Source organism: Mesoplodon densirostris, chromosome 16 (genome assembly GCF_025265405.1).
Source record: "Mesoplodon densirostris isolate mMesDen1 chromosome 16, mMesDen1 primary haplotype, whole genome shotgun sequence".
Taxonomy (NCBI): Eukaryota; Metazoa; Chordata; class Mammalia; order Artiodactyla; family Ziphiidae; genus Mesoplodon; species Mesoplodon densirostris.
Window position 1 is genome coordinate 54,210,548 of NC_082676.1, and position 19,057 is coordinate 54,229,604.

Consider the following 19,057-nt stretch of genomic DNA (forward strand, 5'->3'; position numbering starts at 1 on the left):
TGTTCAAAAATGGAGGCACTTAGCACGATCTGAGGGTGGCATTTTTGGCCCCCTGACATCAAAAGGTTATTCATCAGACACCTGCACATGCCCAGTTTTAGGGTTGGGACTACCCAACCAGTCTTAGCCTGATTGAGCTTGAACAAGACACAGCTGACTCCAAGTTCCTGGAAAACAACTCAGGCAAACATCTTATTGTTTAGGCTTCATGAAGCTTGCTGCCTATGCAATTTGAACAAAATAATTAAGGCAAGCTTGCCTAGTGAAGGTGGGCTACAAGCAGAGGGGTTTTTAAGCAAGCTGTTAGACAAACTCAAGAATTTCTATTAGTGACCAGTTTCTGTTAATCCTATGAGGCACAGTTTCAGGATGAGTTGGGTTTGTTTGTTTGTTTTTGCCCCCAAGCTTCCCTCTCTTTATTTTTATGTATTAATTTTTTTTATTGGAGTAAAATTGCCTTACAATGTTGTGTTAGTTTCTGCTGTATGAAGGAGTGAATCAGCTATATGCATACCTATATCTCCTCCCTCTTGGACCTCCCTCCTCCTCTTTCCCCCCATCTAGGTCATCACAGAGAAGGATGAGTTTTTTAATTATATGGAGAATGGTTTCATAGGTAAACAAATAGTATTTTCCCTTTCTTTAGACCATCGGTGACATACTACACACAGTCTCCTGGACTGTGCTTTTAAAAATTTCTATTTATGCATCTTTCTGATAATTACATATATATGTTTAGAGCTCCCTCTTCTTTGGAATGACTGCATAGTATTTCATTTACCTTAATTTACTTAACCAATCCCCCTACTGATGATATTGTTATTTCCAGTATTTTTTTTTTTTTTTTGTGGTACGCGGGCCTCTCTGTTGTGGCCCCTCCCGTTGTGGAGCACAGGCTCCGGACGCACAGGCTCAGCGGCCATGGCTCACGGGCCCAGCCGCTCCACGGCATGTGGGATCCTCCCGGACCGGGGCACGAACCCGTATCCCCCGCATTGGCAGGCGGACTCTCAACCACTGTGCCACCAGGGAGGCCCTCCAGTATTTTTTAAAAGTCAAGATGATTGAGGTATACATGCAGTAGCGTACAGCTCTATGAATTTTGATAAACATATACAATCATGTAGTCACAACTGAGATGCAGAACGATTTCATCACTCCAAAAGTCTCCCTAGTGCATCTTTATACGTAGTCATCCCCTTCATTCATCCCCAGCCCCTGGCCACCACTGATCTGCTTTTCATACCCTGTCCAAAAGGACTTTCCCTTTTCCAAAATGTCATATAAATGGAATCATACAGGATGCAGCCTTTGAGCCTTGCTGCTTTCACTAGGCACAATGCATTTGAGATTCATCCATATTGTTGTGTGTATGAGTGTTTGGTTCCTCTTTATTTCTGAGTTATAGTCCATGGTACAGATATACCACAGCTAGTTTATATCCATTCACCAGCTGGAAAACATTGGGTCATTTTCAGTTGGGGCAATCACAAATAAATCTGCTATTACTGCTTACTAATTTTTGTGTGGACATACGTTTTTATTTCTCTTGGGTAAACATCTAGGAGTGGGATTACTGGGCTGTATGGTAAGTGCATGTTTGACTTAATAAGTACTTGCCAAACTGACTGTACTACTTTGTCTTTCTACCAGCAATATATGCCAATTCACCCGCATTTGGTATTGTCATTGTCAGTTGTTTTTATTTCAGCCATTCCCATAGGTATATATAGATTTTTGTCTACCGCAAACAGTGCTACAATGAATATTCTTATACACATATCCTTTATAATCGGGTATGAGTATAACTGTAAGATATAGTCTTAGAACTAGAATTGATGGGCCAAGGATGTGAAGGGTTGTTTAGGTGTGCCAAACAGCCTTCTGAGAAGGTGGGGCCAGTCTCCTTGCCTACCAGCTAGGTATGGCATTGTGTTGGCCAAAAAGTTCGTTCTGGTGTTTCCGTAACATCTTATGGAAACACCAGAACGAACTTTCTGGCCACAACTCAATAATACCTGTTTCACCACATCATCACCAACACAGTGTATTACCCAATATCACTACAATTTTAAATGAGATTTCAGTTTAGACGACTGCTCTATGCATACCTATCTCATAGGGCTGTTGGTGAGGACTTAAAGTAGAGCTTTAAGAGCAGGGCCTGCCACACACAGAGTGGCAATGGAGGTTAATAGTTACTGTATGATTACCACTATTAATCATTATTATTTGCCTCTCTCTCTCTGAGTTCCTCATCAGTATATTCATAAAAGCTTTTCTCCAAAGAGCTCAAACATTCTGCCTACGGAATTTAGTTAATCTTTATAAATCTCTTCAGATGCTGGCTAGGATTTCAGGCACTGTGGGCTTTACAGAATAGGGAAGTGCAACAGGATAGCACCGTTCTAAGGTTACAGAACAGATCTGTGTCCGACGAGGTCAAAATGAATCGAGTTTGGAATAGGAATGGGTTCCTCTAGGTTACAATGGCTGTGAAGATTTTTTTCACTGCCATCCACTTTAAGAAATACACCAGGAACCAGAACACACATATAGACCTGAAACAAAAGTTTCAAAAACAATACTTCTGTTTTCTATTTGTTCCATTCCATTTCATTGAAAATATGTTCATTGGGATATGCTAATAGATTTCAAAATCTACTATTGGGTTAAGACTAGTTGTTTAAAGGGCAGTGTTCTAGGTCACAAATGGTGACCTTTCTGGAAATACAACTGGAATCATAGAACCTCACACTCAGTTTTGGGTACATTATCCCCTTGTTCCTTTTTCTTCATTTCCTTGGGATGCTAGAGCTTATTCGTTCATCAATCATCTTCACAAACAGCTCTTGGATTCCTTATGTGCATTGCCAGTATTAAGTGCCAGTGGAGAGAACAGGCTTTGAAAAGCAAGAGGCCTGGATTCAAATCTCACCTCCACCATTTGCTGGTGGTCTTGGTTACGCCTCTGCAGTCTTCAAACACTGTTTCCTCCCTTGTGAAATGTAGTAGTAATAGAGAAATCAATGTCAACGCGTGTAAAGCACTTATGAGAGTGTCAGGCTCATTCATAGTAAGCCCTTAATACACTGGTTCTCAAGGTGTTATCCTCAAGACCAGCAGCATCAGCATCATTTAGTAACTTGTTAGAATGGAATTCTCGGACCTCACCCCAGATTTACTGAATCAGAAACTCCTGGGGTGGGGCCTAGGGGCCTAGAAATCTGTTTTAACAAGTTCTCCAGGTGATTCTGATGCCTTCTCAAGTTTAATACCTGGTAACTATTTTTTTTTTTTTGCGGTAGGCGGGCCTCTCACTGTTGTGGCCTCTCCCGTTGCGGAGCACAGGCTCCGGACGCGCAGGCTCAGCAGCCATGGCTCACGGGCCCAGCCGCTCCGCGGCTTGTGGGATCTTCCCGGACCGGGGCACGAACCCGTGTGCCCTGCACTGGCAGGCGGACTCTCAACCACTGCGCCACCAGGGAAGACCCCTGGTAACTATTAACAATTAGTACTTGAGGCTGCAGAGGTGAGCAGTGGGCAAATCATGAAGGCTAAAGTTAAGTCCTAGGGTGCCAGCAGCACTCCCGGTAAGGTTCCGACCTGCCTCAGCCCGGGCTTACACTCCCTCCTCCCTCAGTAGGGCCCGCCTAGAGCACTCGCTGATTGGTGGGGTCTCTCTGGACCGTCACCACCCATCCAACCACGGAGAGCGTAAACGAAGAGGGGCGGGACTAGGAGCGGGGTGTGGGAGGGGAGAGCGGCGAGCCTATTGGCTACAGGCCACGCCGCGGAGCGGGGCGGAGCTGCGCGTGCGCACGGCGTAAGCGCGCTCTTTTGGGCCGTTGAAAAATGGCGACTGTTGCCGAGCTGAAGGCCGGTGAGTGCGAATGGGAAGCTTGCCGGCTGAACTTTGTCGGCCTTCAGCCTGTGAAAAGGGTGGGACGAAAGAAGGGTGCGCGGAACACTAGTCAGCCTTTTCGGGGTCGTTCTGTGGCGTCAGGGCCTGCGGAGCGTCCAGAGGGTGTGGCGGCCGCCGCGCGGGGGCCCTGAGGGGATGTGGTTGCATAGGGGCAATGTTTAAATCAGCTTTGAGCTGCAGGAGGGGTCCCAGGATCCCCAGGTATCTGAGAGGTCTATAGTTCTGTACCTTGGGGCTCTGGTGCATCCTTCTGGACCTCGACGGGGGCGAGGCCGTGAGCCCGGCCTTTCCTTCCGGGCTGATGATTACAATATGTAAACCACCATTGTTGGTGTTTAGCACAATCCTAAACCATTTGCTTGCTTATCTCATTCCATCCTTACAACCACCTGCGAGGTGGGTCGCGACTTTCCATTGGGAAAAAGTGGAGGTAGAAAGGTGTCTGGCCTGGCCATTCTCCTGTGTTTTTAGGAAAAGTTCCACAAAGGTTCGAGTCCTTAAGCTGAGAACATTTGTACACCGTTAGTTTTGACGCAGATGTCCAAACAAGTAATAGTGATTATAGTTATAAGTCATCGAGGCTTATGTGTCAGGCACAGCCCAGCCCTTCTGTTATCTAATTGGTTCTGTGTATTAACCTTATGCCCATTTCATAGATTAGGAAATTGAGGTGCTCAGAGGTGAACTAGATCGACCAAAGTAATTTAGCTAGAAAGAGGCAGAGTGAGAACCTAGAGATGCTGCACCAGGCCTTCAGGTCTTAGTTACTGAGTGATACTGCTGCCCGGCTAGTAAAACCAGTTCCATTTTTCAGGGAATTTAGACTCCAAATCAGTGATTCTTAGAGATTTGGTGGGGAGAGCATGATTTGAGAATATGATTCAGGAATTATTGATTTAAATGTATATTTGTGGCCCAGGACTGATGAACAATCATTAAAAAGGCATACCTCTATCCACAAGGACAGACTTGACATGAATTGGTGAACTCTCTCCCCAGGAAACACATATCACCTGTAATATTGCATGCAACTTCTGAGGATTTAAAGATACTTTGGAATATAAACCAGGTTAAGAAGCTCTTTCCAAAGAAATTGTCATGGTACAGTGTTTTAATAAGCATGATAATAGAGGGCAGATCAGGATGATATGGAACCCTAGAACTCTCTAGACAAGGGATGTCCTACACAGATGTAGGGAGCCCTTTATGCTTTTCTGCATTCGTCAGCTCTTAATGTGCTTAGTGTTAAAGAGAAACCCATTGAAAATGCTTGCCAATCAATTATCATATATGGGCTTTCACCTTTTTAAAGCACTTTCACCTCACATTTTTCCACCTTACTTGGTTCTGCCTCTGAGACATAGAACTCATGTTGGAGAAGACAAGTGAGGCAGGAGTTAGTGATCTACCGCTGAGGTAGTGATGAGACATGCTGGGTTTCCTAACTCCAGCTTCATTAATTCTCATTTCTTTGCTGAGTTCGAGGCTGTGCTGTGTGCAAATACAGAGTAATTGGGGGGAAAAAATCTCTCCATCTAAATTCTAAAGATGGAATTGGAGAACAGAGGTTCGGTTATGATCCCAATATAATAAAGCTGTACCTTCCTTTTATGGGCCTGTTACACAGTCTGGCTGGGTGATAACTACTCTTAACACACCTGCAAAAAAGGTTGAGGAGATGAATCTAAATATAAGGGCCAAGAAAGGTTAACGTCTAGTCTAGATTGTATCTCTTTAATCAACAAAACCTAACTCAGGTTTTTGTTGTTTATCAAAGCTTAAAAAAATTTCATGTCCTTGCCTACTTGGATACACTCCCTGGGCTCCCTTTATTTTATTTTATTTTTGGCTGCATTGGGTCTTCGTTGCTGCACGCGGGCTTTCTCTAGTTGCGGCGAGCAGGGGCTACTCTTCGTTCTGGGGACTTCTCATTGCGGTGGCTTCTCTTGTTGTGGAGCCCGGGCTCTAGGCGCGTGGGCTTCAGTACTTGTGGCTCGCAGGCTCTAGAGCGCAGGCTCAGTAGTTGTGGCGCACGGGCTTAGTTGCTCCGTGGCCTGTGGGATCTTCCTGGACCAGGGCTCAAACCCGTCTCCCGTGTGTTGGCAGGCGGATTCTTAACCACTGCACCACCAGGGAAGTCCCTGGGCTCCCTTTCTGAATTGTCATTATTGTGGTGGGCTTATTTATAGCATAATACAGTATTAAACTATATTTATTACACCAATAGTATACAGCACAGTATTATAATGCCTCTAGGCAGCTCTCTATTCTAGGCACTATGGGTGAAATGTGTTAATTCTCTGGAGTTGTTATTTAGCTATTAAGGACAACGTGAGAAAAAAAAAAAGGTTCCAGACCACTGCAAGGGATGATGCCAATTCAGCCCTATCCATATTAGTATTTATAGCTAAATCTTATTATCATAACTACTGATATTTGTAATAATGACCCTTGCTTATCAAGAAGTTAGATTACATTCAGCATATATATCCCTGATTCCTTGAGATGACATTGATAAAGTTACATGTTAGATTTCTAAGTAGGCTTACAATTTCAAAATCTTACTGTTTTAAGGACGTAACTCATAATTGCCTTTAAAAAACAAACCCCCCAGAACAAAAGCCCACCTTTTTGTTCAGAATGGGCCATTTCCCAAGGGTTCTGGGTATCAGTTTTTATACAAAGGACACGACATAGTCCTTCCTTTTTGGAGTGTACTTGTCATCTTTAATCATCTACTTTCTGGACCAGAGGGTTTTAGTGACATACAGAACCTGTCTGCAGTGACAACCATTCTTGAAAAGATATGAGACACTGGGAGATAAGTTCACGTCCCAGTAAGCTAAGTATATTTCTCTCCCCCTTTTCTTCTTCACTAAAGAATGTGTATCAGTCTACAGCCTCTGACAGTGACGATGTTGGAAGGATAAACTTGGATTTGCTTAAATATATTAAAATAGTAAATCATCTCAACTCAGGAACTTTATTTTTTATTACAAATGTGGCTTGTGGTAGCTAATGTGATGATTGTTCCGTTTGTCATAGAGTATAGGTTGAAAGTGTGTGTTATGCCATTTACCTTTTAAGCATTTTTCTTCAAAGTTTGGCTAAGGATGACAAAATTTCTTCTGTAACTGAAGCATTAATATTTTATATTTAACAGTTTTAAAGGACACCTTGGAAAAAAGAGGAGTATTAGGGCATTTAAAAGCAAGGATTCGAGCTGAAGTTTTCAGTGCTCTTGATGATGAAAGTGAACCTCGACCATCATTGTCTCATGAAAACCTTCTAATTAATGAATTAATTCGGGAGTATTTGGAATTCAACAAATATAAGTATACAGCGTCTGTCCTCATAGCAGGTAAGAGGTTATTTATTGTTAGTTACCTGATACGAAATCTGCCTCTTCCCTTCTGCCAATTCTCAGAAAGTGTTTAGCCTAGAAATCTAATTCCATTATCAACAGTATCATCTGGGACATGACTGGGACATAAAACTCCCATGGGCTCTTTCCATAGCTTGAACAAGTGCTCGTGAGGTTTATTGTATTGTAGGGGAAAATAACTCAATAAACACTTAAACTAGGTGCATACTTTGAAAAATCATCCATCATTTCTGGCACTGACAATAAATACTTGTTTACTGGTATTGAGAAGAAACAGTTCTTTACATTTTATCCTATTATGCTGTCAGTCTTTTTTTTATGTATATGCTTTAAAAATACACACACACAGATTTAATATATATTATTTATTAAAAAATATAAAACATTGGAGATAAAGCCTCAAAATATTACTACCATGTATAGATCAGGCACTGTATACAAATGTATGTGAAAGCCTGATCTCTGAAAAGGATTAGATAATCTATAGAAATTTCAAATCACTGTGTTGTACACCTGAAACTAATATAATATAATATTGTGAACCAACTATACTTAAATAAAAAAAGAAAGAAGAGGTCAACTATACTTCAATTAAAAAAAAGAAAAAAAGAAAAGGATTAGGAAGGTAAACTCCAAACTCATTCTAGTGATGGGAGGGAGAGAAATGGTATTGTGGGGAGGGAGTCAACAGTTAAAAAGAAATTTACTTTATCTGTTAAATTTTATTTCTTAAAGCAAAAGAACTGGAAGAATATGCACAGTAGTCAGGATCAGCATTGCCTCTGGGCTGGGGGAGATGAGGTTGGGAGGATGATCAAAAACACCTTGCATGTACATAACTTGATTCCCTTGTTCAAGGTGTAATCTGTGCTTTAAGACTGTTTGGTGCCTTGGAGATATGCTTCATCAAAGAAAGACCATGAAGTGGATTTTGGAAGAGAGAATGGATTCCTTATTTGTGATGCTGGAACTTTCCATTTGATAGATCTTTTGTTAATATTCTAGATCTTTTATTTAATGTTAACTGAATGTTAATACCTTAACTGAATAAAGACTGATGATTTTTATTGGTTTAAGGATCTTCAATATCGGTATCTTCACTTCAGTTTGTTATAGATGGCTATATAATACATTAATAATCAGAAAAGAAGAATATGAAAATATCATCAATTAGATGTCTTGGACTTGTGCTTACCTAGAAAGGAATATAATGACAATAGTTAAGTTTCTACAGTGTCTTGGCTTTTTTTAAAAAAATGAGGTAAAATTAACATATAAGATTTTTTTTTTTTTTTTTTTTGGCTGTACGCGGGCCTCTCACTGTTGTGGCCTCTCCCGTTGCGGAGCACAGGCTCCGGACGCGCAGGCTCAGCGGCCATGGCTCACGGGCCTAGCCGCTCTGCGGCATGTGGGATCTTCCCAGACCGGGGCACGAACCCGTGTCCCCTGCATTGGCAGGCGGACTCTCTACCACTGCGCCACCAGGGAAGCCCAACATATAAGATTCTTTACCATTTTTAGTATATAGTTCTATGGATTTTACCAAATTCTTACAGTTGTGTAACTACCACCACAATCACAATTACGATATAGAACATTTCCATCACCTCAAAAAATTCCCTGTGTCCCTTTGTAGACAACCTCTTCTCCTACCCTCAAACCCCTAGCAACCTCTGATCTGTTGTTTTCTGTAACTATCATTTGCCTTTTCCAGAACATCATATAAGTGAAACCATGCAGGATGTAGCATTTTGAATCTTTTTCCTTTCACTCAGCATAACACATTTGAGACCATGCTGTTGTTTTTCCCCTCCGAATAGCATTCCATTGTATGGTTGTATTGATTTATCTATTATCAGTTGATAGACATTTGGGTTGTTTCTAGTTTTTGGCAATTATGGGTCAAGCTGCTATAAAACATTCATTTACAAGGTTTGGCCGAACGTTGTTTTCATGACTCTTGGATAAAGAGCTAAGAGTGGGATTGCTGGGTTGTGTGTGGTAAGTGTATGCTTACCTTTATAAGTGGATGCAACATTTTGTTCTCCTACCGGCAGAGTATGAGGGTTCCAGTTGCCCTGTATCCTTGCCAGCACTTCATATTAGTGTTCATTGTACTTTTAGATTTATTGCCGCCAAATGGATATCAGTGCTGTCGTGTATTTAATTTACAGGCTTCTTAGAAAATAGGACTTCTGAAGTCTAGTATATAGAAACAATATTTTCCCAACTCAAAATTGGGGGATTTAAAAAATAAATTTATGTTAAACTGTATTAAAATATGTATTTAACAAAGTAGCTATTCTGAAAGTCGTAAAATCACATACAGTTGCATCTGCCTTGGCGTGTGCCGTCATCATTCTAAAATCTGAAAAATGTGTATACCTCATAAGTGTGGTTTTTATCAAAATCCTATTTACTTTTTACATTAATAAAGACTCAGTGTTTTATGATTTTCCCCCCAGAATCTGGTCAACCCATAGTTCCATTGGACAGACAGTTTCTCATCCGTGAACTAAATGCATTTGAAGAATCAAAGGATAATACAATGTAAGAAGTTTTTTAAAAAAATAAGTTTTCAGATATTGTTGTATTGGAGTCATAATTGCATAGCAGTGATTTTATTTCATTTTAATTCAGGAGGTATTTATTTGGGCCCAGTGTGTATCTAGCACACGTCCACGGTGTGCAGCTGTGAGTAGGTGCTAAATGCCTGTGGTTTCAGAGGACTGAGCACCCCTGCTTCATCCTAAGGGTCACGTCTCTTGGCTTCTTGATCCATCCTTTTGTTTTTTAACTGAGGCTTTCCTCTATCAATTGTTTTCTTCCTCACATTTAACTCTTCCTCCTAACTGCTTCCTTCACTTCAACTTGGGAATGTACTCAAATCTCCCCTCTCCAAAAATACCTCTTAACTCCTTTTTATCACTGAACTTAGTGAAGATCAACCCCCTGTTTTCATTTTGTTATTACCCCCTCTTTTGCCTTCTCTGCATTTTAAATTCTCCCCTCACCGTTTGTACTGAAACTATGCTCTTGAAAAAGTGACCACTTTCTAGTAGTTTCTTAGATTTTTTCCTACTTTAGTGTTTCTTAAACTTTTTCTAGAGGATCCCTGAATGGCAGAAAAAATTGTACCTGGAGGCCTGGGAACATAGATCAAAGCACCTTTCCCCTAGTAAGAAATTTCTTGGAAGTCTCATGTTTTTCTCTTTCTAAAAGTTTATTGAAATTTTTCACTCTACTTCATGATATAATTTTTTTTACCATTAAAATGTTTTAAATGACATGCCTATTTAATTGAACTCTCCCTCAAACCTTTGTGTAAAATTAGTGTTCTGGGATCATATGCCACCTGTACTTTGTACCAGGCCCCTAGCACTAAGAGTGGGTATATATTTCCAATTTGAGAAGCTCAGCTTTACTTGAGTTTCTGCAGTGTTCTGTAATATTGACAACTCTTCCTTAAAACACTTCTTCTTGTCATTTGTCTTTTATGACCCTTTACTGTCCTGGTTTTTCTGTCTCCCTAACGGTCATCACAGTTTCTTCATTGGCTCTTTTAGGGTTCCTTTAAATTGTGCGTACTCTCCCCCAAGTTTTGTCCATAACTTTCTTTTCCTCTTGTCCCCCTGCCCACTTTTCTATGTAGTCTTGAGTCTTTAATGATGTCTCCACGCTGGTGACTCTGTTTAAATCTTACAGAGCTCGTGAATTAACGGGCCCACATTTCTGCTGGCATCTCAAACTCTGTGTGTCCAAAAAATCAAATCCATTATTTTCATCTCTTCAAGCCCCCCTCGTAGCTACCTCATACTGCCATTCAGGTCTTCACCTGAGAGCTCTCTTGCACTTCTGGCTCCTTCTCACTTCTCCACCAGTCATTTTGCGAGTCTCATCAATTTGACCTGTGCAGTAGCGCCTGTCTGTCCTCACGACCTGCGCCGTGCAGTTCTGGAGGCGTCTGTCCCGTTTCTCTCCAGTCACTTTCTTTTCTAACTCGTGTCACGCTGCCAGTAGTTTGCTTTCTGAAAGTAAATGTTGCTTTAAAACATTTCCATTGAAAAGTTTTCAGATTTTAAAAAGTAATGTGGTCTGTATATGGTGTAGGTTCCAGTGGAAGTCTGAAGTAGCACTAATAGTCACATTAATATTTTTCAGTGAAACTTAAGAATTTTCACAAAAAGTAGGATAAAGTGTATAATAACCTTATGTTAGGTCAAGCCATGCCACCAAATGAGTTTGTGCCAAATTTATGAAGAAAATTAGTTTTCGGAGTTTTTGTTTTTCAGAATTGCAAATAAGGCATTGTGAAGCTGTACTTTAAAAACATTAAGTAGGATTTTTGAAAAAAGAAACCTTAATATTCATGAAGCTGCAAGTTAAATGTGGTAGTTTTATATTTTCTAATATGTCTTAAAAATTTTAAATCTTAAGTAAATTTTATTGTAAATTTGGAAAACAGAATTTTTTTAATTTAAAAATCTTCTTTGACCAGTTAACACTTTGGGAAACAATGGTTTAAAGTAGACAAAGAGACCTATTTTATATTCCTGTATGAAGCTTTTATAAGAGCTGAGGCATCTTATTAAATAGAGAAACTCACTGTCTTGGTTTCTTTGTGGTATGGAAAAATTGCTTTTGTGTATAGTTGGTTATTTATTGCTGTATAACAGATTACCCCAGAAGTTGGTGGTTTAAAACAACAGACATTTATTATCAGTGGAGAGGAATCTGGGCGTGGCTTCTGTGGCTGGTCTCACTCATGAGATTGCAGTTAAGATGTTGGCCAGGGATGCAGTCATCTGAAGGCTTGGCTGGAGCTGGAGGATCCGTTTCCATGTGGCACGTTCACATGGCTGCTTGTCGGAGGCCTCAGTTCTTCACTACGTGAACCTTTCCATGGGACAGCTTGAGTGTCCTCATGACATGGCAACTGACTCACCGCAGAGAGAGTGACCAAGAGAGAAGGCAAGGAGGAGGCCACAATGCCATTTATGACCTAGACTCTGAAGTTGGAAGTGCTGTCACTTAATGCCTTACTCAGTTCCTGAGAAGTGAGTTCAGCTTACACTCAAGAGGAGAGCAGTTAGACTCCACCTTTTGAAGGGAAAGGATGCCATACTTTGAACCATCACAACTGCTAATAAGTAGATAGATTATCTCAAAAAGACAATCCTAAATTGATATTTTCAACTGTGATATTGGAAACAGGGAAAACCACTCTTTATTGTCATCAGAGCAGCCTCCATTGGTGCAAGGGCACTAATGTAAATCTCCAGGCAGCATGCTGTAAGGAAAAGAATATGGGACTTGGGGCTTCCCTGGTGGTGCAGTGGTTGAGAGTCCGCCTGCCGATGCAGGGGACACGGGTTCGTGCCCTGGTCTTGGAAGATCCCACATGCCACGGAGCGGCTGGGCCCGTGAGCCATGGCTGCTGAGCCTGCGCGTCCGGAGCCTGTGCTTCGCAACGGGAGAGGCCACAACAATGAGAGGCCCACATACCGCAAAAAAAAAAAAAAAAAAAAAAGAATATGGGACTTGGGGTTCAAGTGTAAAGTTTGTTGACTATCTAAGCAATCTCTAGCAAATCCTCAGTGAGCTGTGGTTTCCTCATTTATAAATTGGAGATGATGGTTATGACATCACAAGGTGAGGATAAAATGAAGAGAGAGAAGAGTGTTTTGTAAACTGTAAAGTAGCTTTTAAAATATTAGTTCTTACCCGACTGCTATATAGCTTGCATTTATATACCATTTAATATGTGCCAGGTACGGTTCTAAGCACTTGACATTTATTAACTCATTTCGTCCATAACTGCCCTATGAGGTAGAGACTATGCTTATCCTCATTTATAGAGGAAGAAACATTTATGAGGCTGGGGACGTTAAGAAACTTGCTGAGGTCAAGTGGCAGGGCCAGGCTTTGAACCCAGGCAAGGATTTATTAATCCAATAAGTATATACTGAATAGTTGTTTTGTATCAGACCATGTTAGGTAGTGGGAAATCTTATACTGGACTTTGGAGTTTAAAAAAAAAAGCTGATTCCTGTGCATTGATTGAAATTGTATTTCAGCTTAGGTGAGGTTTAAGTTGTTAACGTGTTTTCTCTGGGTTTTAAAATTGTCTTTAGAGTTAAATGGTACACTTAAATTTGAAAATGCATGAACAGTTTGCAATTTGGATAATAACCATGCATCTTTTTTCTTTTAAGTCTGGTGAATTACTTGGCTATTTTCGTGTCAGAGGCTACCTTTTAAAGAGTAGATATTTTTAAGCTCTTCCTATTTATTCAAATTGAATTGACTTTGACTTTCTTCCTGCTATAGACCTCTTTTATATGGAATTTTAGCTCATTTCTTGCATGGCACTAAGGATGACATCCAGAATACATCTCTGAACGGGGCCTCACTTCAGCCTCCAAACCCACATCTTGGCAGACAGCCTAATGGAAGAAAGCACATGGGTATGAGTTTGCTGAGACTTATCATTTAGCTATCAGCAAGTATATTTTCTTCCTATCTGTTTTTATCTTTGGAACAGTTTTTCCTAAGATTTTGAGTCAAAGTTTAATTCCATTTATATCCAATATAGTTAGCCCGTGTTATTTATCCTCAAAAAAACATGCTTTTCAGAAGGAGAATCTTGTGAGGGGTGGGGAGATGACTAGACAAAATTCTTAGATATAATTTCTATAAAGAAGTGTTGGGCTTCCCTGGTGGCACAGTGGTTGAGAGTCCACCTGCCGATGCAGGGGACGCGGGTTCATGCCCCGGTCTGGGAGGATCCCTCATGCCGCGGAGCGGCTGGGCCCGTGAGCCATGGCCGCTGGGCCTGCGCGTCTAGAGCCTGTGCTCCACGGCGGGAGAGGCCACAACAGTGAGAGGCCCGCGTACCACAAAAAAAACACAAAAACTGCTGGGGACTTGCCTGGTGGCGCAGTGGTTAAGAATCTGCCTGCCAATGCAGGGGACACGGGTTCGAGCCCTGATCCGGGAAGATCCCACATGCCGCGGAGCAACTAAGCCTATGAGCCACGACTACTGAGCCCGCCCTCTGAAGCCTGCGAGCCACAACTACTGAAGCCCGTGCGCCTAGAGCCTGTGCTCCACAACAAGAGAAGCCACTGCAATGAGAAGCCTGTGCACCTCAATGAAGAGCAGCCCCCGCTCGCCGCAACTAGAGAAAGCCCGCGAACAGCAACGAGGACCCAACACAGCCAAAAATAAATAAAAAATAAATAATATTTTTTAAAAAGGAGTATTTAATGGCTTTTTGAGATAATTACGAATATTTAAAAAATATATTGATTATGTTAAATACTTACTCTGTCTCTTAAGATCTGAAAGCAAAATATTTGTGAATCAGGGTGATCTCTTGCAGGTTAGTTCTGACTTTACTAGGAGTTATCCTTCTATATATCTTAGAATTCTAAGTCCATGGAACATTGGAAAAGAAATCATTCCCGTCTTCTTATTTTACAGTTGAGAAAACCAAGACTAAGAGGTTCATTGACTCATCTGAAGCCTGTAGCTGATCATTTTTAGCAGAGTCAGCACCCTTGATTGCCATTCCTGTACACTTTCCACTTAAAGAATATGGAGAAGTTTTCTTAATTTCTTTTTCAAATATTGGTAAGGAACTGTCATTATTGCCTACTATTTGGCAAGAACTTAAAAAACAAAACAAAACACACGGTACAAGAGTAAATCTCTAAACAGTAGTATAGTGTGAAATTCCCTCTAACCTCCTCCCTCCTTGCCTCTCCCTAGCGCCTTGATTTCCCTCCCTTCCACAGAAGGTAGTGCTGTTAGCAGCTTGGTGGGTGTCCTTCAGGAGTCATTTCTACGTATTTAAATTTATATGCACTGTTCCTGTACATATTATCTTACAGTTTGCTTTTTACACTTGTTTTATCAATTTATGTATATCTGCTTCTACCTCGTTCTTTCTGTAGTATTCCATAGTACTGTTGCTAATCACTCTTTACTAATCTACTTTTGTATGGTTTTTTTTTTTTTTTTTGGCTGCGTTGGGTGTTGGTTGATGCGTGTGGGCTTTCTCTAGTTGTGGTGAGCGGGGGCTACTCTTAGTTGTGGTGTGCGGGCTTCTCACTGATGTTTTCTCTTGTTGCAGAGCACGGGCTCTAGGCGTGTGGGCTTCAGTAGTTGCAGCACGTGGGCTCAGTAGTTGCAGCACGCGGGCCCTAGAGCTCTCGGGCTTCAGTGGTTGTGGCGCACAGGCTTAGTTGCTCCGTGGCACGTGGGATCTTCCCAGACCAGGGATTGTACCCGTGTCCCCTGCGTTGGCAGGTGGATTGTTAACCACAGCACCACCAGGGAAGTCCTACTTTTGTATGTTTTAAATTTTTTGCTTTTACAGTATTGCAGGGTAGCATTAGTATTTTTCTTATGTGGATGCCTAGAAGTAGAATTGCTGGTTCAAAATATATGCATATTAAAAAATGTAGCAGATATTGTTTAATTCCCCTCCAAAAAGGCTTTACCACTTTACATGCTTGCCAAGAATATATGATCATGCCGGTTTCTCTTTAATTGTCACCAGTGGATATTGTACACATTAACACATGTTAACACAGCAAACCCATGACGTTGGTATTTTTAGTTCCAGTTGGGTGGGTGGGGGCAAGGTGTGCTAGAGAGGATGCAAGAGTCCTTGGGTTACCTTGGCTCCTGTCTGTATAAAGTGCCGGAGACATCAAAGATTTGAGTTCAAGTCAACAAAGCTTTGGGTACCTATTCTGTGGAAGACTCAGAAAGGAGAATGAGTGCACTAATAGGAGAACAGTGATATTGCAAATTATTTTTCTTGATCATCAAAAATGTTACTGACACAACAGGAACCTCGTTGTGCAATGAATTGTGAAGAATTGTTAGCCCCAAATTGCATTATGTTTCAGTAACACATTTAGGCATTCCATTTACTTTCTCAACTCCAACTTATTGTGTGAAAGATACATAAGTTTTATTTGACAACATCGAGAAGTTATAAAGGTATTAAAATAATTATTCAGATTATATACCTTCTATCTACACAAAGTCATCCAGCTGAAATAAAAAACACTAAAATTAAATTCTCTTTTATTTGAAGATAAGTCCAAAGCCTGCCATCATGAAAGCACTTCTTTTATTAAAGCTTTCAGAGTACAAAAAAAAATGAAGAGGGTTTATATAACAGGCACACTCATTAATGAAATGGTAGCCAGTTCATTAATGCTGCTGATATTAGTGCTTGTAGTATTGAAAGCAAGGTAGTTTTTGCTATAAATAAAAGCCCAGATATTTTATAATAGAGAAAATCATTATCAGCTCAACATTATTGCACATTTATGAAGTACATGAGTGACATACTTCACTCTTTTATAACACTTTTCTAGAAAACCTAAAATGGTTTTGCCCTAAGGATATTGTTGATCTTGTTCTTCCAGCAAAGTTGCCTAACACTGAGGGGGATGAATTTTCCAGACCTGTGGTGGTGTTAGCACTCTGCACTGCCTCTGAGGATGGGGAGCTGCTCTGGACTAGCAAGACTGTGTGTACAGCAACTTGTCCTCAGAATTAGCAAATCTAGTGTGCATTTTTGGTGCTACAATTGCATATTTCTAACAACTTGTCTAAATTTGTATTTTTTTGTCTCCTGTTATCAAAATGGTCATTAAAAGGTTTTGGTTTTTTACTTGTAAAGAGTGTTTGGGGAATTGGGGTTAGGGTTGGGGGTGTTCGTGTTTTCTTAGGAATTTAGTTTGTGCATCGCATTTTTTTTTTTTTTTTTTTTTGGCTGCGCTGGGTCTTCATTGTGGTGCGTGGGCTCTCTAGTTGTGGCACGCAGGCTTAGTTGCCCCATGGCATGTGGGATCTTAGTTCCCTGGTTGGGATATTAGTTCCCCGACCAGGGCTTGAACCCATGTCCCCCGCATTGGAAGGTGGATTCTTAACCACTGGACCACCAGGGAAGTCCCTGTGCATTGCATTTTTGTCGCATTTGGATGTTAAGTCTCTTTAGGTTCTTTTAATCGAGAATACTTCTGCCCGCTACCCTCTCCCCCAGGACAAAAGAAATGGAGCAGACATAACTAGGGCCCTTTCTTTACTATTCTGGAGCACAGTGTGTGGTCACAGGGGCTCTGGGCTCCTCTGAACCTGCATGGAACTTTCTTGTTTTGTTTTTGGCTGAAGAACATTTTCTGCAGTTTCTCGGAGGGTTTTCTGATTTTGGTAGGAAGTTGTAAACCATGCTAGTTTTCTTCTTGCCACAAGAGGGTGCTGCTGGGAGGATTTCTATTTGAAGAAAAGTTTTTTTGTTTTTTGTTTTCTTTTTAGTTGAGCTTTGGCATCCCTCAAAATACTAGTTGAATACACAGTCCTTTCTTGTGAATTCCCATTCCTTACATACAGTGTAAGTTTGTAAGTAGTTATCCATGGGTTTACTCCAGGGTGTACTCTATTCACTTAAAAATAGGGGCTTCCTCCGTGGCGCAGTGGTTGAGAATCCGCCTGCCAATGCCGGGGACACAGGTTCGATCCCTGGTCCGGGAAGATCCCACATGCCGTGGAGCAACTAAGCTTGTGTGCCACAACTACTGAGCCTGTGCTCTAGAGCCCATGAGCCACAACTACTGAGCCCGTGTACCGCAACTACTGCAGCCTGCGTGCCTAGAGCCCGTGCTCCACAATGAGAGAAGGCACTGCAGTGAGAAGCCCGCACACCGCAACGAAGAGTAGCACCCGCTCGCCGCAACTAGAGAAAGCCCACGTGCAGCAACGAAGACTCAACACAGCCAAAAATAAATAAAAAGAAAAATAAAAAGTCAGGAAACACTTGTGAAAAATTAGAGTGAGTCCCTAGTACTAAATATTTCTCATTTCTTCAATAGTGTTTAAAAAAAACCCTTTTTTAAATTGTCCTAAGCCATCTAAAGAACCCACACAATATTAAATATATAACATCCTATAATGTATGTAGATAAGTCTGCCTGCTGCCCATTTTTACTTGGGATGAGTACTGACCTTTGCTTCTGTTCATTGCAGAGGACCACCTACAGAAGGAGCAGGGGAGGAGCGCTAACACTGAAAACCTGCACCCTTCTCCCGCAATGAAGAGATGACATTTCCATTTGGGACGTTCTTTATAAACTTGTATGCATTAAATAACTTGTTTATTCTCCTAATGTTACCAGAATTCATCACCAGTATTTGTACTTTGTGGAAATGTGAGTTTCTGCAAAACCTTTAGCCCCTGTGTTTTACTGCATTTGTGAATAAAAGCTAACTCTGTCATCTAGCTTACCAGATTTGACTTGAAAGAAAATGTGTTGTTTTTAGGAAGATTTTAAAGGCCTCTAAATTTTTGAGAAATGAAAGGGGTTTTTAGTACCCTATAAATTCTTCTTAAAAAAAAATCAGGTCTTTATAGCCATATGCTCTGTTCTTTGTTTGGCTGCAGCACATGGCTTGCAGGATCTTAGTTCCCCAAACAGAGATTGAACCCAGGCCCCAGCAGTGAAAGCTCTGAGTCCTAACGACTGGACTGCCAGGGAATTCCCTGCTCTGTTCTTTACCATGGCACATTAATTAAATTTCCTTCAGGCTGGAATTATGTGGATTTATAGGAAAATTCATTCATGTTTTAAAAAAAGTTTAAAAGAACACCGAAACCAGAAAAAACTATAATTCCTATAAAGTTTAATTGTTTTTAGGGGTGGAACTAGCTATTTTTCAGCATTTAT

The 19,057-nt window shown here is 41.1% G+C and overlaps 1 protein-coding gene across 3 annotated transcripts; it reads left to right on the forward strand.

The window, feature by feature from the left end:
- Positions 1 to 3,797: 3,797 nt before the first annotated feature.
- Positions 3,798 to 18,620, forward strand: CEP20 (centrosomal protein 20). 3 transcript variants are annotated; one of them, XR_009530158.1, is made up of 6 exons: positions 3,798 to 3,883; positions 7,089 to 7,286; positions 9,776 to 9,860; positions 13,641 to 13,777; positions 14,796 to 14,945; positions 18,360 to 18,446. XR_009530158.1 is itself a non-coding variant. In XM_060078748.1 (5 exons), exons 1-5 carry the CDS (start codon positions 3,856 to 3,858, stop codon positions 18,434 to 18,436), a joined length of 525 nt encoding a protein of 174 aa, XP_059934731.1. In that variant the 5' UTR covers positions 3,798 to 3,855; the 3' UTR covers positions 18,437 to 18,620. The 3 variants fall into 3 exon arrangements, 2 of the variants coding, with proteins under 2 accessions (XP_059934731.1, XP_059934732.1); XM_060078748.1 differs by lacking the exon at positions 14,796 to 14,945 and having other exon boundaries at positions 18,360 to 18,620; XM_060078749.1 differs by lacking the exons at positions 14,796 to 14,945; positions 18,360 to 18,446 and adding an exon at positions 14,281 to 14,553.
- Positions 18,621 to 19,057: the final 437 nt, after the last annotated feature.